Genomic DNA, 24,216 nt, shown 5'->3' on the forward strand with positions numbered 1-24,216 from the left:
TCTGACTGTCTGTCTACGTGTCTGTCAGTCTCTCTGTTTCTGATGCCAGGCTCTGTACAAGTGTTTTCCCCCTGGGGGTTCTCTGTGCCTCAATCACAGGAATCTTGTACCTTTCCTTCCTACCCTTCCTTGCACTCATATCCGTTCCCCATTATGTTACCCCACCCAGTTTGACAGCTCCCTGCTCTGTTTCTCAATCCCTCTTCATTCATCTCCTAACCAAATGGCCTGCCCACACCCACCCCCACAACATATACTTGCTAAGTTTGAGTGTTGCAAATTATCATCACTCAAACCTCCCTGACAGTGGATATTAAGGCCTTTGTGTTCCGTTTTTGATTTGTCCTTAGATGTTGCTGTCCTTTATTGCCCATAATAAGGTGATGATGAGCTGCCTTGTCTCTCTTGTGGCAGTCCCTGTGAGGGAGGGAATTCCAGTTTTATAACTCAGCAACAGTGAAGGAATGGGGATTTGTCTCCAAGCCAGGTTGTATGGCTTGGAGGGAAACTTTAGTTGATGCTGTTCCCACGTATCTGCTCCCTTGTGCTTCTGAGTGTTAGGGTTGGGGGTTTGGAAGGTGCTGTACATGTCTTGTAGATGTCTCGAGGAATTGTGTTTGTTTTCACTCAGGAATCCTCCAAGCTACGAGGTCACCAGTTGGACAGTCTCTATGACTACACACAGACTTGTACCAAACAGCTGATATTCATGAATGACCAACAGGAAAAGATCCTGAAACATGACTGGAGTGACAAGATGGCACAGCCAGAGGAAGCCCGCAGGCAGTATGAGGTGAGTGGGAATTCGAGGAAATTCAGGCCTATAAAATACCACTGGCAACATCAACATAAAAACTGTGTTCGGCACTGCTATTTCAAATGGCTTAGCGCAAGTGAGAAAAAGCAGAGATGGGAATATTATATGAATGTGTATATTGATACCACAGTTATTTGGTATCAATATACGATCAACCATCAGCACTTGTAATACACTCTATTTAAATATTAGTTTACTTTTTCTTCTGTTAAAATATCTTGTTTAAAATGGAAGAATAATATCAAGATGGACAAATGGGTTTGCTTTGTTTAAAGCTATCTTGTAATTTTCTACATCATTCCTGTTCAGTGAGATGGGTTGTTGCAGTTTAAATGAATAGGGCCTGGGTGGGATTGTGGTCGGTACAGACTTGATGGGCCGAATGACCCCCTTCTGTACTGTAGGGATTCTATGATTCTAAATCTCTCAATCTCCTCAATGTGTTGGGCAAGACTCAGCATGTTCCTCTGTTCTGATGACAGGAGATTTGAATACAGGAGTAAAGATGTCTTGCTGCAATTGTATAGAGCCTTGGTGAGACTGCACCTGTACAGTTTTGGTCTCCTTATCTATATGTCACAGAGGGAGTGCAGTGGAGATTCACCAGGTGAATCCCTGCGATGGCTGGATTTTCGATGAGGCGAGATTGAGGAAACTGTATTCGCTAGAGTTTAAGAATGAGCGGTGATTTCATTGAAACGTACAGAATTCTTCCAGGGGGTGGCGAGGTAGATGTAGATAGGATGTTTCCCCCGGCTGGTGAATCGAGAACCAGGGACAGTGTCTCAGATTAAGGGGCAGGTCATTTCGAAGTGAGATGAGGAGGAATTTCTTCATTCAGAGGGTAGTGAACTTTGGAATTTTCTATCCCAGAGGGCTGTGGAAGCTCAATCATTGATTTGATTTATTATTGTCACATATATTAGTATACAGTGAAAAGTATTGTTTTTTGAGAGAGAGAGGGTGCAGAATATAATGTTACAGTTAGAGCTCGGGTGTAGAGAAAGCAGGCTTTCTTAACTATAACGTTGGCATGGAGGGACCAGGATAGGTTGTTGGTGATCTGGACACCTAGAAACTTGAAGCTCTCGACCATTTCCACTTCATCCCCGTTGATGTAGACAGGAACATGTCCTCCACCACGCTTCCTGAAGTCGATGACTATCTCCTTTATTTTGCTGACATTGAGGGAGAGATTATTGTCGTTGTACCAATTTCTCTATCTCTTTCCTCTACTCCATCTCATCATTGTTTGAGATCCGACTCACTATGGCGGTGTCATCAGCAAACTTGAAAATTGAGTTGGAGGGGAATTTGGCCACACAATGATAGGTGTATACCTATGACAGTATGGTATACATTGAACATGTTCAAGACAGAAATCGATAGATTTCTGGATACCGATGACACCAAGGGAATGGGGACTGTGCAGAAAAGTGGTGTTGAAGTAGATGATCAGCCATGATCATACTGAATGGTGGGACTGGCTCGATGGGATGAATGGCCTACTCCTGCTCAGTTTCTCTCTTCACAGATACTGCTGAGTATATCCACTGTTTTATTTCATAACCCTTTGTTGTATTTTCCTCCAGAACTTTAAGGACAATGGACTGCTGGAGGAGGAAGCGGCTGTTAACAAAATCCAGGATGATGGGGAGAGGTTGATGAAGTTGAAACATCCAGGCAGTTCAGCAATTGAGGTACAAATCAATGACTGATCACAAACCAGAGAGGCACAGATTACAGACCAAATAATATAGAGATACAAATCAGTTCCTGATGACAGAGTGAGCTCGAGGGCAAACCAGACAACGAAACTGAGCCAGCCCAAACCAATCAAACTGAGCCAGCCCAAACCAATCAAACTGGCCCGGCCCAAACCAACCAAGATAGACTATTAATCTAGAAACTCAGCTAATGTTCTGGGGATCCAGGTTCGAATCACACCATGGCAGATGATGGAATTTGAATTCAATAAAAAATATCTGGGATTAAGATTCTACCGATGGCCATGAAACCATTGTCAAAAAAACCCCCATCTGGTTCACTTATGCCCTTTAGGGAAGGAAATCTGCCATTCTGGCCTGGTCTGGTCTGGCCTGGTCTGCATGTGACTCTAGAGTCACAGCAATGTGGTTGACTCTCAACTGCCCTCCAAGGGGAACTAGGGATGGGCAATAATTGCTGGCCAGCCAGCGACGCCCATGTCCCACGAATGAATAAAAAGAAGCTGAGCCAATCCAAACCAATCAAACTGAACCAACCAAGTTAAAGCTAAAAAACCTACCCCAGGAATATTGATGAAATTACTGTGCAGTTGCTGTGATAGTGACAGACATTGTTCAGCTTAAAGCAGTCCCAGGGTTTTCCCAGTCTGGATTGGCCTGTTTCTTGGTAAGTTTGTAGTGACTGGAGTCTTGGAACTGCTAACACTGGGTTTAAAATTGAAGAGCAAGTCTAGCTAGGGAACAATGAAGATTCCAAACATTCACCATCCACTGGTGAATCCACTGGGTTGTGATTAGTCAGTGTCCAATGATTGTTTTTGTTGATGGAACCATCCAGGTCTGGATTTTTTGGTCAGGTTTCTGCCAGAGAACTCTTCCCATTCCACCTTTACTGAAACTCTCAGGGAAGGGGTCAGGATGGCTCAGGTGCAGGTGAGATTGCACCATGGTTGGATAAACCATTTGGTCATTTTCTGTCCTTTTCTCATTGTTCATGCCTGGCATCATTCTTTACTCTCAACATTCAAACTGCTTTGAAGAGGAAAGGTGATGCTTTGGGCTTTTTTTTGTTAAATAATGGTCAGGAGTTATACTGTTGCAAGGTCACCTTCAGCTCTGTGCCCTCCTCCTGTTACATTGGTGACCCACGCGGACCTCACAGAGATTGTAACATGTGCAGGAACTGTCTTTCAGGCTCACAAAGATGCAGTGAAGAATGAATGGCAGCAGTTTCTAAACCTCTGCATCTGTCAGGAAGCCCACCTGAAGAATGTGGAGGATTACAAAAAGGTAACAAATAAATGTGTGAATGTCTCAGTTTAATACCCGGGTGGTGGTGAGTGAGCTGAGGAGAGGAGAATCTCTGATCTTCAGCAACCCCGGAGCAGGGAAGAGAAAAATCAGTGACCATTGTTGGAATGTGGGTCCTGACAAGGGTTACGTGAGAACAGGATTTGTTGGTTAAGGGGATCCAGGGATATGTAACATGGGTGGGTAAATGTATTGAAATGTAGATCAGCTATGATCCAATTGACTAGCAGAGTAAACCCGAGGGGCTAATGGCCTCCTCCTTTTCCCATGTTCCTAAATAAGGAGACCCTCCTATCAGGGCAGGCAGTAGTGCAGTGGTGTTGTCACTGGACTAGTAATTGGGGGATCTGGCTTCAAATCCCACCACGGCAAATGGCAACATTTCAATTCAATAAAAATCTGGAATTAAAAGTCTAACGATGACCATAAAATCATTCTTGTAAAAACCCATCTGGTTCACTAATGTCCTTTAGAAAAGAAAATCTGGCGCCCTTACCCAGTCTGGCCTACATATGACTCCAGAGCCACAGCAATGTGGTTGACTCTCAACTGCCCCCTGAAATGGTCTAGCAAGTCACTCAGTTCAGTTGAAGGGCAATTAGGGATGGGCAATAGATGCTGGCCCAGCCAGCGACGCCCATGTCCCAGGTAAGAATAAATAAACTGATAATTGGTGTGTGCAAAACAGGTTTGCTGAAATAATCGTTTTTAAGTGTGTGCAGCCACTCGGATAGTTCCGATGGTGTTTGTTGATGTAAATAGAATGGGTGTAATGATGGAAGAAATACCAAGAACTTACCTGACACTCACACCCTAACAGAACCGGGTGAAGATGCTTCCAGTAGTACTGACACTGCTTTCTCCCAGTAACACGTTCTGATTTACTTGCTCAACACCAACAATCTCCCAGCTGACTGGGGAGGGCTGTGGTGGGGGGCGGTGGGTGGTGGGGGGGAGGGGGGGGGTAATATAATTACAGGTGCTCAGCTACACTGAGTGTCAAAGTACTGGCTCAGTCTTGGAACAAGAAGAACCTGCTATCTCTCCTCCACAGACATGCACAGACCCCTTACAGTGTGTGCAGCCAGGCTGGTGAGAACTTATGAACAAGGGCAGCACGGTGGCACAGTGGTTCCAGAGATGAGGGGTTTGTCGTATGAAGAGAGACTGAACAGTTTAGGCCTATACGCTCTGGAATTTAGAAGAATGGGGGGGAAATCAAATTGAGGTATACAAGATGATAAAAGGTATGGATAAAGTAGACGTGGAGCGGATGCTTCCGCTGGTGGGGAGGACGAGAGGTCATAGTCTTAGGATAAGGGGTAGCAAATTTAAAACAGAGTTGAGGAGAAATTAATTCTCCCAGAGGGTTGTGAATCTGTGGAATTCGCTACCCCAAAGTGCGGTGGATGCTGGGGCAGTGAGTAAATTTAAGGAGGAGTTAGACAGATTTTTAATTGTAATGGGTTGAAGGGTTATGAGGAGGAGGCAGGAAAATGGGGACGAGGAGCATATCAGCCATGATCGAATGGCAGAGCAGACTTGATGGGCCGAATGACCTAATTCTGCTCCTATATCTTATGAACCTATGGTTAGCACTGCTGCCTCACAGCACCAAGGATTCAATTCCAGCCTTCTGTGCCTGTCTGTGTGGAGTTTTCATGTTCTCCCCATGTCTGCGTGGGTTTCCTCCCACAGTCCAAAGGTGTGCGGGTTAGGTGGATTGGCCATGCTAAAAGCATGGGGGTTACAGGGATAGGGTCGGGAATGGGCCTGGGTGGGAAGCTCTTTTGGAGAATCGGTGAGTTGGTGCAGTCTCGTTGGGCTGAATGGATTCTATTTAAAAAGACATTCAGTCATCAAGAAAAGGAATTGAGTTATAGGACATATTGTGTTGTTTCATGAGCCACTAGGTTTGAGATGCCACCTCTCACATTTCACCCTTCCCCTGTTATTGTGTCATTAATAACTAAACACAATTGTGGAGAAAAAACACTGGCTTTTATTTAAACAGACATGCACCACACCCAGTCACAAAGACTCTTGCACAATAGGGAGTAAGCTAACATCTAGATTACTTTGGGAGAGGGGTAGGAACAGTGTTTCATTGTTACTCCATCTTTAGGAAATGTTGTTTCACTGCATCACGACACTGGTTTGGTGAGTTCTGTGCTAGTTTACTTCACTGTTTTATAATCACACATTCACCACTATGCCCTTAGACCTACATTGCCTTAGTCCTGCCAACACCTCAATTTTAAAATTCACACCTTTGTTTTCAAATCCACTCTCGCTCGCTCTGTAATCTCCTCCAACTCTACAAATCTCTGAGATAGCTGCACTCCTCCAATCCTGCCCTCTTGTGTGTCCCCAGTTGTAATTGTAGACCAGGTGGTGGCTGCACCTTCTGGATCCTAAGCTCTGGAATACCCTCCCTGCATCTCTCTATTTCTCTCCCTACACATTGAAGACGCTCCTTAAAAACCACCTCTTTGTTCAAGCTTGGTCAGCTATCCGAATATCTCCATACGTGCTCAGTGTTTGGCCACCCTGTGAAGTGCTTTGGGCTCCTTCCCTTATTATAGATTCAATTTGTTTCAGTAAGTCTGATGATAACTGATATAATTTCTCTCTCTCACTCCTCTCCCTCCCTTGGGGTGTATTTCCTCTCCGCAGTTCCAGTACGATGCTGAGACTCTTGCTCAGTCCATTAAAAAGCACAATTCTGAGCTGGACAACAAGTTCTCGAAGTACAACAAGGATAGCCCTCGGGTTGTGTCTGATCTGCTTCACCAGCTTGAGGTGAGTATTAGCAATGAATCAAATCACTGCCTCTTCAAACTCACTCAGATGTCATTGTATAAAGCCTGCTGGACCATATCAAGAATACATAAAGCGTTGCCAACTCTCCCAGATTGTCCCAGTCTCAGGAATGAACAATTATGATCATGATGTGGAGATGCCGGCATGGGACTGGGGTAGGCACAGTAAGTAGTCTCACAGTACCAGGTTAAAATCCAACAGGTTTATTTGGTAGCATGAGCTTTCGGAGTGCTGCCCCTTCATCAGGGGAGTGCAGGATGTTTAACCTGGCGTTGCGAGACTACTTACTGCAATTATGATCATGGCCAATCATCCAACTCATTAGCCTGATCCTGCCTTCCCCCCATATCCTTTGATCCCTTTAGCTCCAAATGCTATATACAATGCTTTGGCCTCAACTGCTTTCTGTGGTAGCGAATTCCATAGACTCACCACTCTCTGGGCAAAAAGATTTCTCCTCATAGAATCTTTAATGCAGTGCAGTGCAAAAGGAGACCATTCAGCCCATCGAGTCTGTACTGACCACAATTCCACCCAGGCCCTATCCCCATAATCCCATGCATTTAGCATGGCCAATCCACCTAACGTGCACATCTTTGGACTGTGGGAGGAAACCAGAGCACCTGGAGGAAACCCATGCAGACACGGGGAGAATGTGCAAACTCCACACAGACAGTGACCTGAGGCTGGAATTGAACCCGGGTCCCTGGCGCCGTGAGGCAGCAGTGCCAACCACTGTGCCACCATGCCATCCAATCATGCCACTCATCTTAGATCAAAATGGTTTACCTCAGAGTGTGACCCCTGGTTCTGGACACCCCCACCATCAGGACCATCCTTATTGCAACTACCCTGTCTAGGCCTGTTAGAATTTTGTAGGTTTCTATGAGATTTCCTCCTCATTCTTCTGAACTCCAGCGAATACAATCCTAATCAACCCAACCTCTCCTCATACGTCAGCCCCCCCAACCCAGGAATCAGCCTAGTAAACCTTCACTGTACTCCCTCCGGAGTAAGAACATCCTTCCTCAGGTAAGGAGACCAACACTGCACACAACTGCCGGATTTCTATCTTTCCACCCACTGCGGAATCGGGGTCGGATAATGGAAATGTCCAATGTCCTCGGGTGGGAATTTTGGTCTCGCTTGAGCGAGGCCATAAAATCCCGCCCAATATTCCGGGTGTAGTCTCACCAAAGCCCTGTGTAATTAGCGCAAGAAATCCTTGCTCCTGTACTTGAATCCTCTCCCTATGAAAGCCAACTTCTTATTTGCCTTCCGCAATGCCTGCTGTTCCTATTTGGAATCACAGAACGGTTACTGTGCAAAAGGTGGTCATTTGGCTGGTCGCTTGCAACTCTGCAAGAGCAAGTCAGCCGGTCCCATTCTCCCACCCTTTCCCTACAGCCCTGCAATATGTTTCTCTTCAGCTCCCTGACTCCATGATCTGGCACCTCCGCTCCCTGACCCCGCGACCCAGCCCCTCCGCTCCCTGACCCTGTGACCCGGCTCCTCCGCTCCCTGACTCCTCTACCCAGCCCCTCCGCTCCCTGACCCCGTGACCCGGCCCCTCCGCCCCCTGACCCCGCGACCCAGACCCTCTGCTCCCTGACCCCGCACCAGGCATCTTTGGCCTTCGGTTCCCCAGGCCCACACTCACCACTGAGCCTCATTGGAACACTAAAGCAATTCAAGGAGAGAAAGGCCAGAGTGTGAGCAAGTTGGAAAACTGGAATGATCAGCAACAGGAATCACAAGGTCATGTTTGTGGATCATTTGGCAAGTTATTAGTGATTGACCCATGCTGACTGAAAATTGTTGAATAAACTGGCATTCAGTTGTGGAAAACAATAGCAGCTTTAGCCCCTATGACTCTTCTGATCACCAGAGACCCTGATTCGGGGTGAAATAATTACGCTGAGAATTTAATAGTAGGTAATCCCCTAAGTTAGTCAAAGAGTGAGTGATATAACAGATATCCAATAGATACAGTGAATGAATGCTGATGACCATGCTTCAGATTCACTATTCAACTGTAAAGCGAACCAAGTCTTTTAGAGAACCTTTAATCCAACCTTTTACCAGATTCCAGGTATCCCGACTCCTGACCTCGTACTGTTTCACTGAACTCTTAGATCCTACACTCCTGTTCAGGTGGATTACACAGGATACACAGCACAGGAACAGGCCATCTGGTGTTTATGCTTCACTCGAGCCTCCTCTCATTGTTTATCACCGTAACCCTCTATTCCCTTCTCTCTCAAACGCTTGTCTTCCTTGTTTCACCTTAAGTGCATTGATACTATTCACTCCACCCACTCCCTGTGGCAGTGAGTTCCACATTCTCGCCACTCTCTGGGTGAAGACATTGCTCTTGAATGAGATTTCTTGGTGACTCTCTGAGATTAATGGCCAGGAGTGTAGGGTCCAAGTTTTCAATCCATTCAATTAAGTTGCTCATAGTTGTAAATACCACATATTCCCAGATCCCACTCCCCTGATTGACTGGATTCACTTATTCCCATTTCTTTTTATCTCGCAGAGTGATGAGAAGAATATCATCCAAATGGACAAAGACATGAATGATTTGAAGAGGCGAAGCCGTCAGATTGTTCCATTGAAAGCCAGGCGTATCCCGGTCTCCAAACCCATTGCCGTGGATGCACTGTGTGACTGGGATGATGGGCAGGTGAGGAGGAGAAAGACAACAAACAAGCAAGAGATTTCCTTTCATGTTACTATCTTCCAAATCTGAAATAAAAACCATAAGGATATCCTTAGGCACATCTTGAAGCAAAAACATAGACACAGGAGCAGTCCCCTTGGACCTGATCCACTATTCAGTAGGTAATGGCTAATCTGTATTTTAGGCCCACTTATGCTCCATATTCCCTCATACCCTTACCCAATGAAAATGTATTCATCTCAGTCTTGAGAATATCAATTGTTCAATGGTATCAACAACTTTTTGAGGGCTATGTTCCTTGCTTCCCAATGCCTTTGTGTGAAGAAGTGCTCTTGATTTCACTCCTGAACAACCTAGCCCTATTTTGAAGGCCCCTCACTTCTCCTAAGTGCATAGGATCATGAGACCTAGGAGATGGAATGGGCCATTCAGCCCCTTGAGCCTGCTTGATCATTCAATGGCTGATCTGATTGTGGCCTTAGCTCCACTCTCCTGTCTGTCCCATATCCTTGACTCTCTTGTCGATCAAAAATTAGTCTAACGGAGCCTTCAATATTTCCAATGATCTAACCTCCACTGCTCTCTGTGGAAGAGAATTCCAAAGATAAATGTCCATCTCTGTCTCAAATGGGAGACCCCCCCCTCAGTCTAGATTCTCCAATGGGGAAACATCCTCTCAACATTGACCCCAGTAAACCCCCTCAGAAGCTTAAATGTTTCAATAAGACCACATCTCGCTCTTCTAAACTCCAACAAGTATGGCTCCAACTTACACAACCTTTCCTCATAAAACAACACCTTCATCCCAGGAATCAACCCAGTGAAGCTTCTCGAACCACTTCCTGAAGTCCAGATACCAAAACCATACACAATATTCTAGGTACAATCTCACCAAGTCCTGTACAGTCAAGACATCCTGATTCTATACTCTATTTACCCTGAAATAAAGGCTGACATTCTTTTTGCCTTCCTAATTCTACAGTCTCTCTCCATTTTACTAATATTCTGTTTTTCTATTCTCCCTGCCAAAATGGACATCTTACATTTTCCCACATTATAGTCCCATCTGTAAAGTCTTTATCCACTCACTTAACCCATCATGTTATTTCATTCATCCATGGGAGGTGGGCATTGTTGTTTGGGCCAACATTTATTACCCATCCCTAATTGCCCTTGAACTGAGTGGCTTGCTAGGCTATTAAGAGTTAACCACATTGCTGTGGCTCTGGAGGCACATGTGTTCACAGACCAGGTAAGGAGGGCAGATTTCCTTCCCTGAAGGACATTAATGATCCAGATGGGTGTTTTCCGACAATTGACAATGGTTTCATGGTTATTATTGGAATTTTGATTTCAGATTTTTAAAATTCAGTTTAAATTTCACCATCTGCAGCAATCTCTGGACCATGAGTAGAGTGACAATATCACCACCCCATCACCTCCTCTATATTCCTTTGCAGACTCTTTGTATCCTCTGCTCAATTTGCTTACCTACATAGAAACATAGAAGATAGGAGCAGGAGGAGGCCATTCAGCCCTTCAAGCCTGTTCCGCCATTCATTACGATCATGGCAGATCATCCAGCCCAATAGCCTAATCCAGCTTTCACCTCATAACCTTTGATCCCATTTGCCCCAAGTGCTATATCTAGCCGCCTCTTGAATACATTCAATGTTTTGGCATCAACTACTTCCTGTGGTAATGAATTCCACAGGCTCACCACTCTTTGGGTGAAGAAATGTCTCCTCACCTCTGTCCTAAATGGTCTACCCTGAATCCTCAGGCTGTGACCCCTGGTTCTGGACTCCCCCACCATCGGGAACATCCTCCCTTCATCTATCCTGTCTAGTCCTGTTAGAATTTTATAAGTCTCTATGAGATTCCCCCCCTCATTCGTCTGAACTCCAGTGAAAACAATCCTAACCTAGTCAATCTCTCCTCATACATCAGTCCCACCATCCCCAGATTCAGCCTGGTAAACCTTCGCTGCACTCCCTCGAGAGCAAGAACATCCTTCGTCAGAAAAGGAGACCAAAACTGTACACACTGTTCTAGGTGTGGCCTCATCAAGGCCCTGTAAAACTGCAACAACACATCCCTGCTCCTGTACTCAAAACCTCTCGCAATGAAGGCCAACATACCATTTGCCTTCTTTACCGCCTGCTGCACCTGCACGCTTACCTTCAGTGACTAGTGCACAAGGACACCCAGATCCCGCTCCACACTCCCCTCTCCCAATTCATAGCCATTCAGGTAGTAATCGGCCTTCTTGTTTTTGCTTCCAAAGTGAATAACCTCACATTTATCCAAATTATACTGCATTTGCCATTGATTTGCCTACTCACCCAACCTGTCCAGATCATTCTGAAGGATCTCTGCATCCTCGTCACAGTTCACTCTCCCACTCCACTTGGTATCATCTGCAAACTTTGAGATGTTACATCTTTTTCCCTCATCCAAGTCATGAATACATATTATGAATAGCTGGGGTCCCAGCACTGATCCCAGTGGCACCCCACTAGTTACTGCCTGTCAATTTGAAAAGCACCCATTAATTCCTACTCTCTGTTTCCTCTCTGCCAACTAGTTTTCTATCCATCTCAATACACTTCCTCCAATCTCATGCGCTTTAATCTTTCACGATAATCTCTTGTGTGGGATTTTGTGTCCAAATATACCACATCGACTGGCCCCCCCCCCTTGTCAACTCTACTAGTTACATCTTCAAAGAATTCCAACAGATTTGTCAAGCATGATTTTCCCTTCATAAATCCATGCTGACTCTGTCTGATCCTGCCACTGCTTTCTAAATGCTCCGCTATAATGTCCTTGATAATGGATTAGAGAATTTTCCCCACTACCGACATTAAGCTTACTGATCTATAATTCCCTGTTTTCTCTCTACCTCCCTTTTTGAATATTGGAGTGACATTAGCTACTCTGCAATCTGCAGGGACTGTTCCAGAGTCTATAGAATCCTGGGAGATGACCACCAATGCATCCACTATTTCTAGAGCCACTTCCTTAAGTACTCTGGGATATAGATTATCAGGCCCTGCGGATTTATCCACCTTCAATCCCATCAAATTTCTCAGCACCATTTCTCTACTAATGTTAATCTCCCTCAGTTCCTCCCTCTCACTAAATCTTGCATTCTCCAACATTTCTGGTATCTGATTTGTGTCATCTTTTGTGAAGACAGAACATTGTAGGATGCATTCCATTAAGGATAAATGGACGTTCCTGGGTACCTCAGGATATCAGGACAACAGGATAACAAGTTTGCTATCATGCTCACTCACAGGATTTCCCCAATCAATGTGATGAATCACATCATAGGATCAACTAAAAGATGTAAATATAGGCGATACATTCAATGATTAATGAGTATTGGCGGAGAACTGCAAAATATAACTCCAAACAGGATGGTCAGGGAAGTTTGCCTCAGGATATCAGGAACTACAGGATTTCCCCCATCAATGTGATAGCTCACACAATTGGATCAATTCAGAAATGAAATTACAGGGGTTAAGGGTGAATGAATGTCCTTGGACTCATCAGGATAACAGGATACCAAGTGAACTATCGTGCTCACTCATAGGACTGCCCTTGTCAATGTGATAAATCATGTAACAGGATCAATCCAGAGATACAATTCCAGGGAACACAATCAAGATTAACAATGAACTGCAGAACGTGATTCTAAACCAGATAGTTGGCGAAATTTGTCTCATGGCTCAGTTACAGGATTGCCCCCGTCAGTGTGACAAAGCAGAGAACAGGATCAGCATGAGGGAATAATGACAGGGTGTACAGTTCAGGATTTACCAGGAGCTGCGGATCACGATTCCGAACCATTGCCTTTTATGGATTCTAAAAACGTCAAATTCTCAGTAGGATTTTCAAATGTCAAAACGGACCTTTCGAGGGTGACCCTCAGTGCAGTGAAGGGCAGACTGAATTCCAAAAGCCTTCAAACACTCTCTGACCACATCGAGGTCTCCATGTTTTTGCTGCACTGTCACTGAGAAGTCTGGGAAGAACGAGACTTTCGTCCCATTATAAAGCCAAGTCCCACCACACCTGGCAACCTCCAAAACTGTCTGGCAATCCTTGAAGCTATGGAAACATTTGATAATAGGCCATGGAAGTTGGTTGTCCGTGCCCCTTGAGGATAGGACACGATGTGCCCTACGAGCTTGATCCACCCTGCTTTCATGTCAAGGTTATAAAAATGTGGCAGCCAACTTTCAAAACATTTAAGTGTGACCTTGCCCTCAGCTCCCTCTGGAAAACTGATCACACGGATATTCTTCCTCCGGCCCCAATTTTCCAGATCCACGTAGATACGGGGAGAATGTGCAAACTCTGCACAGACAGCCACCTGAGGCTGGGATCATGGAGGACAGCACAGTGGCAGAGTAGTTAGCACTGCTGCCTCACAGCGCCAGGGACCTGGGCTCAATTCTGGCTTCGGGTCACTGTCTGTGTAAAGTCCTCTGGGTGCTTTGGTTTCCTCCAACAGTCCAAAGATGTGTGGGTTAGGTTGATTGGCCATGCTAAACTGACCCCAGTGCCAGGGGGGGTACCTGCCATATCGTGCAGCTGATTCTCTAACGATTGCAGTCAAACCTCGCCCGAAGAAGCATTTCGACATTGAGGATTCTATCTTCCACCTCAGCGAGTCTCTTGCCAGTATACTGCAGTTTATCTGAGTGAGCATTCATGAACTGCGTCAAAACACCCAGCTTGTCATGTATAACTTTGATAATGTTTACAGTCATCTCCTGCCACACCTTCGAGAGCACCGGGCCCAGAGCCTGCTCCCTAACCTGGTCACCATGCTGAGAGCCCAACTCCACTCCGGGTGCCTCCAGCTTCTCCTTTGTATCGAGGATTTTCCTGAAACTCCTTGACATTCTGTCATCAGTACTCCCTCAAAAATGTTCCATGGACATAGTGTGAAGTATACACTCCAGGATAAAATGATTATGTGTCGTGCAAAAAAGTGAGCAGTGCCAGAGCTCACGGAAACACGACTCTTCCTGTGCTCACAACATGTGACCCCCCCCAAACCCAGTCAGTTTGACTCTGATTGATCAAGGCATTGCCCTGAGGAATAGCTGTCACTTATTTTGTTCAGCTGAAATAGATGCAATGTGTGTACATGTTCGTTCTGTCTGCAAAGAACATGCAAATACACTACACTGTGAGCCCGACTAGCAATCTTAAATTGGTAGTCAGCGTAACTCTTAGCTCATTGAAGGTTATTTAACAAATGTTGTCCAATCAAGGAATCACATCTAATGTTGGAGACTGTGTTATGGATTTTGCAAGCACAGGGGGTGAGTATGGTCTATACCTTTGCAAAACTTTACTGGACTCTAAAGTGTGTCCGATTTTCTAATTGACCACTAATCTTTGATGTGGAGATGCCGGTGTTGGACTAGGGTGTGCACAGTAAGAAGTCTCACAACACCAAGTCGAAGTCCAACAGGTTTAGATGGAATCACGAGCTTTCGGAGCGCTGCTCCTTCATCACCTGATGAAGCAGCACTCCAAAAGCTTATGATTCCAAATAAACCTATTGGACTTTAACCTGGTGTTGTGAGACTTCTTACTGTACTAATCTTTGTAACATTGTAAGCATTTTTCTTCAATTTGAGGTAATTCTTAACTTCCTTAGTTAGCCACAGATGGTGCATCCTTCTCACAGTCTTTCTTTCTCAATGGAATATATTATCTTTTACCCCCCATTATTTTAATTCATCTCAACTCTGCTGCCCATTACCCTGATTTAAAAATTCCCATTCTTGTGTTCAATTTCTTTCATGGCCTCGTTCTTTTTGTTAATCTCCTCCAACCAACAACCCTCATACAACTTTGCATTCCTCCATTCTGGCATCTTGTGCATCCTTGATTTCCTTCACGGTGGCTGTTGTGTTCAGTTGCCTGGAATTCTCTCCCTACAGTTCTCTGTCTCTCTCCCGCTGTCTCCTCCTTTAAAACCTTCCTTTAAAAAAACTTCCCTCTTTGATCAAGCTTTTGGTCATCTGTCCAGATAGCTCCTTCTTTGACTCAATGTCAATTTTTGCCTGATGATGCTACTGGGAATTGCTTGAGATGTTGTACTGCATTAAAAGTGCTACATAAATGCAAGTTGTTATAATGCTGGGAAAATATAACTAGAAGCTTTTAGCTCACCCAGCCGCCTGCACAATAACAATTTCATTTGGGCTACCTGTAAGAGGCTGAGGTACCTGTCCGAGCACATAGTGTAAATCAAGATGGCTAGACACAAAATATTGTGGATGCTGGAATCTGAAACAAAAACAGAAAATGCTGGAAAATCTCAGCAGGTCTGACAACATCTGTTGATACAGAGAATAGACCCAATGTTTCAAGTCTAGATGACTCTTTGTCAGATGAGCTCTTTCGAAGGGTCATCCAAACTCGAAACGTTGGCTCTATTCTCTCTCCACAGATGCTGTCAGACCTGCTGAGATTTTCCAGCATTTTCTGTTTTTAGATCAAGATGACTAATTGTGTTGTGATATTGAAAGTTGAGGCGAACGTTTCTTTGTCCGTTGCAGCATGAGATAAGCCGTGGTGAGAAGCTGATGCTTCATAACAATGCTGACCCTGAGAACTGGGTGGTGATGAATAACGTGAAGGAGACCAAGCGTGCCCCCGGTGTCTGCTTCAACATCCCTCCCACGGACCCAGACGCCACTGACCGTGTCAGCAGGTTAGTCCATTTCATTCTCTGATGTTTCTCTCCCTCGTGGCCATCTTTCATATGCAAGCTCGCCCCCAGCAGTGATTGCTTGTAGGCTATTTATTGTGGGGATGGGGCAAATTATGTGCACACATCTCACACTTGGTGTCCAGTGAGGGATAGAGATCAGGTGGGGGGAAACCTGGTGTCCCAAGGTACTGAAGCTCATTGTGCTGCTGCCAATGCCATCCTAACCTTGTACATCTTGGATGTGGAAACACATGGCCTTGCTGCTAGGAGTAGCATCACTGCCTGAACATCACTTCCTAAGATGAGTTCTGTGTATCGTCACCATCTTCTCTCTCTCTTCCCCCCCCCCCCCCCCCCCCCCCCCCCCCCCCCCCCCCAACCACCACCACCACCATGTTTACATGCCATGTTCAGGGTCTCTGCCAAAGTTTTGGTCTCCAATCAGAGGACTTAGCAAGGATTTTCCTGCTACTTATTGCTGTGTGTGGAGTACTGTCTATCATGTGTATCCAGATGCAGCGTCTATGTCAGTGAAGCCAAGATCAGCGCGGCTTAGATATAAATGAAGTAAACATAGTTTCTTCTGTATAGAATTATCCCATCAAACACACCTAGAGTTGTTAAAGCCTGGTTTCGATACAGAGTAAAGCTCCTTCTACACTGTCCCCATCAAACACTCCCAGGACAGGTACAGGATGGGGTTAGATGCAGAGTAAAACTCCCTCTACACTGTCCCCATCAAATACTCCCAGGACAGGGACAGCACGGGGTTAGATACAGAGTAAAGCTCCCTCTACACTGTCCCCATCAAATACTCCCAGGACAGGGACAGCACGGGGTTAGATACAGAGTAAAACTCCCTCTACACTGTCCCCATCAAATACTCCCAGGACAGGTACAGCATGGGGTTAGATACAGAGTAAAGCTCCCTCTACACTGTCCCCATCAAACACTCCCAGGACAGGTACAGCATGGGGTTAGATACAGAGTAAGACTAAGTGTTACACTGAACTCACTAAATTCCAGCACAGTTTTATATTCTATCCAGTGGTTCTCAATGTGTGGTATCTGTTATAGGTTGGCGAAGGACATCGATGATTTGAAGAGGAGACGATCAGACACTGAGAACAAGCTGAAAAACCGTTACAATGAGTTGAACCAAATGAAACAACCCTATGAGAGCAAACAGACCAGCCTGCTGAACCAGTCTTCAGCACCAGGTGGGGCAAATACACCAATGGAGCAATAAATCCCTGAGGCACCCATTAACCATTCTTCAGAGTGACAGACCCAGCCAATGGTGTCCACTGTCCTTGTGCTGGTTTGAATCTATCCCCAGTGGGTCTACTTTTCCCCCATACCTTGCCCCATTCGAAATTAAAACAGAAAGTGCTGAATAAACTCAGCAGGTCTGGTAGCATCTGTGGAGAGAGATAGAGCTAACAATTCAAGTCCATTAACTCTGTCTGTTAAAGTTAACTCTCTTTCTCACTCCACAGAAGCTGCCAGACCTGTTGCGTTTATCCAGCTGTTTTTATTTCCGATGTCTAGCCTGTGCAGTGTTTTCCTTTATCATACCCTATTCAATCCCGCCGTCCCAGTTTGCTACCTGCTCCTCTCCTGCTGTACCTTATTGTCTCTTGTCTCTTCACAGGTTACAACCTCGACAACCCCCAGAATAAAGAACTCCTGTCCAAGCTCGACAAGATCAACAGTGACCTGGGGGAGACTGAGAAGCAGATATTGACCCAACTGCGTGCCCCAATCAATCAAAGTGCTCCCTCTAAGGACATCAGCAACCGTCTCAAGGATCAGGAGGTGGGCCTAGCTTATGTTCCTACAGCCTTAGAAACTCAAAAAATGGAAATGGTTTGAAAGTGTTAAAGTGGTGACTGCAGGGGAAAGGTTCTTGCGGCGATTGGGAATTTAGAACATGGTGTGACAGTCTCAGGATCAATAGTCAGCCAGTTAGAACTGAGATGAGAGAAAATTCTTCACTCAAGGGTTGTGAAACTTTGGAATGTTCTACCTCAGGGAGCTGTGGATGCGCTCAGTCACTAATGTCCAGGAGAGAGATCAATACATTGTCTAGTACTAAGGTGATTAAGGGATTAAGTGGAGTTGAGGCGGAAGATAAGCCATTATCTTACTGAGGGGCAGAGCAGGCAAATGGCCTACTCCTGCTCCTCTTTCTTATATTCTTGTGTAAAAGCATAATGCTGCAGATGCTGGAAGTATGAAATAAAAACAGAAAATTCTAGAAGAGCTCAGCAGGTCTGGCAGCATTAGTGGAGAGAGAAAAACAGAGATTCCAGGCGGGAATTTCCACACCACATGCTTTGGAGGCGGCCCACGGGATCTTCTGGTCCCGCCATTGTCAACAACATTTCCCGTTGAAGGCATCCCCTCACCCGGGAAACCCATGGCAGGAGTGCACCATCGGCAGGACTGGAAGATCTCACCAGCTTGAATGGTTGGAACTTTCTAGTCTGTATGCTCTGAAGAAGAGTCTTATGGACTCTGTTGCTCTCTCCACAGATGCTGCCAGACCTACTGTATTTTCCAGCATTTTCTGTTCATATCCTTATATTCTTGTGTTCAGTTCATTCCAGAGCCACTATTCCAGGCTTCCATGTAGAACAGTCTGTTTTCCGAGGTTCAGCACTCCTGGGTGGGACAATGTGGTTATTCGAGGATTTCAATTCAGGAGTATCAAATTAAATTATATGCAGAGTTATATGGAAGGGTTATATCTTGTTTAAGTGTGATATGTGGACAGAACAGCAGAAGGATGTGGGCAATATGTGTCTATCTTACAGAGGTCCATGTTTGGAATAAGTGAGAGAATCAGTGATCAGTTGCCGTTAAGGGTTACGTGTGAAGGTTCACTCAGTCTGCAGTAATGTCAAGGAATCTGTATTAAAACATGTTGCAGTGTAAACTCACCCTCTGATTCTAATCACAGAGTGTGAACAAGCGCTTGCAGAAGATTGGAGCAGAGAAGGACGCTGTACAACAAGAGTGTGAACCCTTCCTTCCAAAAGGTTCCACTCCATCGCCGCTCTCAACTAAACTGGACAATGTGAAGAATAAACACAAAGATGTCACCTCACTGGCCAACCTGTACCAGGACAAGTGAGTTCATAGCAGCCATCTTCTGGGCAATTTTCATTACCGGGGACAAATCCTTTGTGCAAACCAACATGTAATGGAATTGAGGAGTAGAGTGTGGGTGGGATGACTTGAATCCAGAGAATGTTTCGTCTTGTGGGTGAGAGGAGACCCTTAGGCCATCCATGTAAAATCATCACCAAGAAATCCAATAGGGAATTCAGAAGGAACTTTATACCCAAAAACTGAAGCGAATATGGAGCTCGCTACCATAGGATGTGATTGAAGTAAAATATATCGCTACATTTAACGGGAAGATAGTCTAGGGAGAAGGACATAGAGGGGTACCGTGGTCAGTTTTGAGGAAAAAAGATGGGAAGAGGCTCGAGTGATTCGTAAACACTGTAAAAGCCATGTTAGGTCAAAAGGCCTTTTCCTGTGCTGTATACTCTGTAATTCAAAGTGATAGATGTGGCACTTGTGATCCCATCTAGAATGGCACGGTGGCACAGTGGTTAGCACTGCTGCCTCACAGCACCAGGGACTTGGGTTCGATTCCAGCCTTGGGTCGCTGTTTGTGTGGAGTTTATACGTTCTCCCCGTGTCTGCATGTGTTTCCTCTGGGTGCTCCGGTTTCTTCCCACACTCCAAAGATGTGCAGGTTAGGTGGATTGGCCATGGTAAATGCACGGGGTTACGGGAATAAGGCAGGGGCTGTGGGCCTGGATAAGATGCTCCTTTGGAGAGTCGGAGCAGACCAGTTGGATTGAATGGCCTTCTTCTTCCCTATAGGGATTCTATGGTTTACTGCTTTCAGTGGAGCCCCATGGGACACTCTGGGTCACGTACTTCCCCCAGTAATGATGGCCAGGCAATGATACAGACCTGTGACCTATTTGTTTTTGTCTTGGCCAGAGCAAACAGCCAGTTTGAGTTGGAAAACAGCATTCAGAAAGCAGAAGATGCCCTTGGGAAAATTGAATCCAATCTGGCGGAGGAGTCAGTGATTCCTGCTTCCCCGAACGCCATGCAGCAGAGGAAGACTGAGCTACAGGTAATGACACTGAGGAACCAGGGGAAAGTAGCATGTTGTAGAAACAACAGAAAAGGCTTCAACTCCAACCTCTCACCATCTTCCTCAATCCCATCTTTCTCTCTATCAGCCCCAAATTGATGAGAAATCAGACTCTGATCAGAGAATTAAATGCAGAGCCACAATGTGTCTGGTTACTGCTGATGTCAATGGAGTTGATATCAAATCCAGAGGACTGACCTCTGCACCTACCAGAGTGAGACTCATTACTGAGTGTGGAATCACAGTTTTCTCGAGTTGCCTCTAAAATGCAATTCTCACACAATATATTCAAAATTCAATGTCCGTACAAACATCCCAAATCAAACTTTCCGATGGTAAATTCCCATTCCAATATATACAATGTGTCCACAGACAGAATTATGTGTTTTGTTTACTTCCCTGGATCAATGTGTTTATATCTGAGGGATGTGAGTTTATTTTTAACCTCAGAGTGATTGTCCCAATTAAATAATTCCAACCACAAACTTTTTTGTGAGTTTTAAAATAAAGATTATTTATTATCACACACGGGTGTTTAAAACGTGATGTCTCACTCACACACAAAGGTTAGATACAGTTGAAGGTAAAATAATGCAGCTATAACTTATAATTATCTCAGTCTCCTTTGTAGCAGGCCTGTAGTTTCTTAGATGAAGTTGATGCTTTAGTTAAAGTGAAGGTTTCGGAAAGCAGAGGATTCTCAGTAGGCTATGAGGCTTCTTGTAGTTGAATTTCCAACAGGTTGTTCTCAGGTGAACTCAAAGTTGGAGCAGGTTTGGGGGCCTCCTTCTCCCACTTTCAAGGTATTGCTGTCTAGTACTTTGGCTGCTGGGATGACTTGCAGTGGGTTCAATAGCTGTCAGTGGAATTCTCCCTGCAAGCAGCTTCAGGCTGAATTTTTATAACAGAAAACAAAACAACTTCCTCATCGTGTGAAATGTACAAGTTTAAAGACCTTTACGTCTTTACAGTTTGTGGCTGAATGACCCATTCAGTTTGAAATTACCCTTTTTAATTAGTTTCAGGAAAGGGCATTGATGCATCAGTCTGGAACTTTCTTTTGTTCCCTCTTCAGACAGAGGGGAGTGATTACAATCCACAAAAGGAGTCAGGTGATGCTCGGGCGGCCAGCTTTTTGCAGCCTTTTGTGGTCAGTTTTCAAAATATAAAAGTTAGTTTGAAGTCCAGAATAGATTGTGGCATGACACATGGAAATTGTTCTAGCAATGTGTCCACACTGTGCTTGCAGCCTCCCGCATGTTCTTGATTTCTCCGCTCCCAAATATAAACTGGGTGTAAGACCCTGTCATGGAATGGACTGCATCAGGGGTTATGTTTGGTGGGGTGGGGTACATATCTGAAAATGCAAAGGGCTTGTTGGGCCTTGTGTTGCTCCTTAGGAGATGTCTAATCACATTTAAGGGTGGCACAGTGGCACAATGATTAGCACTGCTGCCTCATAACGCCAGGGACCTGGATTCGATTCCCAGCTTGGGTCGCTGTCTGTGTAGAGTTTTCACATTCTCCCCGTGTCTGTGTGGGTTTCCTCTGGGTGCTCCGGTTTCCTCCCACAATCCAAAGATGTGCAGGTTAAGTTCATTGGCTATGCTAAATTGCCCCTGAGTGTCGGGATGTGTAGGTTACAGGGATTAGCGAGGTAAATATGTGAGGTTACAGGAATAGGTTCTGGGTGGGATTGTGGTCGGTGCAGACTCGATGGGCCGAATGACCTCCTTCTGCACTGTAGGGATTCTATGATTCTATGGACAGTTTACAGCTGTGATTGAGTTGTAGGATGAAGGTTGTTTTAGGAGTTTACACTCCTGATCCAGTGCCTTGCCCACTAGGAGCATTCGCGGGAGTTCAATCCCAAACATAGACACCGCCAGCACATGAGGCCCTCCACAGGTATCAGAAAGAGCAAATTAATCCTCCGACATTTACTTGTTCACTTGCTTTGTGGAGTGAAACTGTAGAGTAATTGAAATCACTTCTTTTGGGTGGCTGACGTTATCCATTGTGGAGCTGTGTGAAGCTGTGAGCAACATCACACCACTCCAGGCCCTCACTATAGGAGAGGCACCAAGAAATCCAATAAAGGAATTCAGAAAAAGTGTCTTCAGCAGAGCGTGGCGAGAATGTGGAACTCACTGCCACAGGGAGTGGTTGGAGTGAATAGTATCGATGCACTTAAGAGGAAACAAGGAAGACAAGTGTGGAAGTTAGGCTAAAAGTAAGGTTCCATAATTGTCAAAGGGAAACTCTGTCAAGTAATGGGAAATGCTTATCAGCAGACAAGGCCTTCAGTGAAGCCAGTGCTTGTGTATCCAGGATAAACAGCTAATCTTCACCTTGTGGAAGTTCCGTAAACATTCCATTCCCAGCCTTCACCAGAGGAAAATAAGACCCTTTTCAATAACAAAAATCCAAAAAGGAAGATATGGTGAACTATAACTATTGCATTTTCTGTATGAATCAACAGAACACCCTGCAATACTTTGCGCTGTATTGTGTTCTCACTTGTGCAAAAGTAATTAAAAACTTGAAAGATTTGAGTGCTCACTGTGCAATTTATGGATTAATCCTCAACATAAGCATTTGAGAGAGAAGGGAATAGAGGGTTATGGTGGTAGATTTAGAAAAGAAGAGAGGAGGCTCAAGTGAAGCATGAGCACCCTGGGTCGAATGGCTGCTTCTGTTCTCTATATCCTATGTAATCCAATGTAAAATCACTCCGATGTAAAAGGACACTCCTTTAGTCCATAAGACATAGGAACAAAAGTAGGCCATTCGGCCCATCAGGTCTGCTCCGCCATTTAATGAGATCATGACTGATCTGATATGACAAGTTTCAACTCCACTTTCCTGCCTTATCCCCATGGCCCTTGATTCCCTCACTGATTAAAAATCTGTCTACCTCAGCCTTGAACATACTTAACCACCCAGCCTCCACAGCCCTCTGCTGTAAAGAATTCCACAGATTCACTACACTCTGAGAGAAGAAATTCCTCCTCATCTCTGTCTTAAATGTCAGCTGCCATAAAAATACATTCCCAGTGACCTGGGTTTCCTTGGTGTTGAGCACAGTTAACGGTGAAAGTTGGAGAAGATCCCACTTTCTGCCTTGCTAAAGGAAGCTGTACTGGCAGCCTTCAGGAGGAGAGAGGTATGTGGTAGCAGGAGGTTCAGACAACCCACCAGCCATCCACAAGCAAGAGGACTGCAGGGACAAGCAGACTGTGTTTCCCTTTCTCCTGAACACAATGGGTTTTGCACAGAGCTGAGACCGAGCAAAAAATAATACAGAATTGAAGGAACCTTCACAAACGTCAGTAAGAATCTCTGCATCATCCCTCTTTATAAACATTTCCTCCATCATTATTTTTATTTATTCATTCGTGAGACATGGGCGTCGCTGGCTGGCCAGCATTTATTGCCCATCCCTAGTTGCCCTTGAGAAGGTGGTGGTGAGCTGCCTTCTCGAATTGCTGCAGTCCATGTGCTGTGGGTTGACCCACAATGCTGTTAGGGAGGGAATTTTCAAGACTGCAAAGGAAGACATAGGAACAAAAGTAGGCCATTCGGCTCATCGAGCCTGCTCTGCCACTTAATGAGATCATGACTGATCTGATTTGACAACCTTCAATTCCACTTTCCGACCTTATCCTCGTAACCCTCAACTCCCTTACTGATTAAAAATCTGTCTTTCTCAGCCTTGAACATGCTTTCCAAGTCAGGACGGTGAGTGACTTGGAGGGGAACTTGCAGGTGATGGGTGTTCCCATGAATCTGCTGCCCTTGTCCTTCTAGATGGAAGTGGTCGTGGGTTTGGAAGATGCTGTCTAAGGATCTTTGGTGAATTGCTGCAGTGCATCTTGTAGATAGTACACATTGCTGCTACTGAGTGTCGGTGGTAAA

At 45.1% G+C, this 24,216-nt stretch overlaps 1 protein-coding gene across 1 annotated transcript in view; it reads left to right on the top strand.

Moving 5' to 3' along the window:
* The window catches only part of LOC144501503 (envoplakin-like), an 82,395-nt gene that overhangs the window by 41,273 nt on the left and 16,906 nt on the right, over window positions 1-24,216 (top strand). Inside the window, exons 7-16 of the mRNA XM_078225293.1 lie at window positions 632-793; window positions 2,410-2,517; window positions 3,739-3,834; window positions 6,532-6,657; window positions 9,221-9,367; window positions 15,958-16,112; window positions 17,190-17,332; window positions 17,767-17,930; window positions 19,078-19,247; window positions 20,139-20,277. Coding sequence (XP_078081419.1) covers window positions 632-793; window positions 2,410-2,517; window positions 3,739-3,834; window positions 6,532-6,657; window positions 9,221-9,367; window positions 15,958-16,112; window positions 17,190-17,332; window positions 17,767-17,930; window positions 19,078-19,247; window positions 20,139-20,277 — 1,410 coding nt within the window. The remainder of the gene's footprint in view (window positions 1-631; window positions 794-2,409; window positions 2,518-3,738; window positions 3,835-6,531; window positions 6,658-9,220; window positions 9,368-15,957; window positions 16,113-17,189; window positions 17,333-17,766; window positions 17,931-19,077; window positions 19,248-20,138; window positions 20,278-24,216) is intronic.

This window comes from Mustelus asterias, chromosome 12 (genome assembly GCF_964213995.1).
Source record: "Mustelus asterias chromosome 12, sMusAst1.hap1.1, whole genome shotgun sequence".
In the NCBI taxonomy this organism is placed as follows: domain Eukaryota; kingdom Metazoa; phylum Chordata; class Chondrichthyes; order Carcharhiniformes; family Triakidae; genus Mustelus; species Mustelus asterias.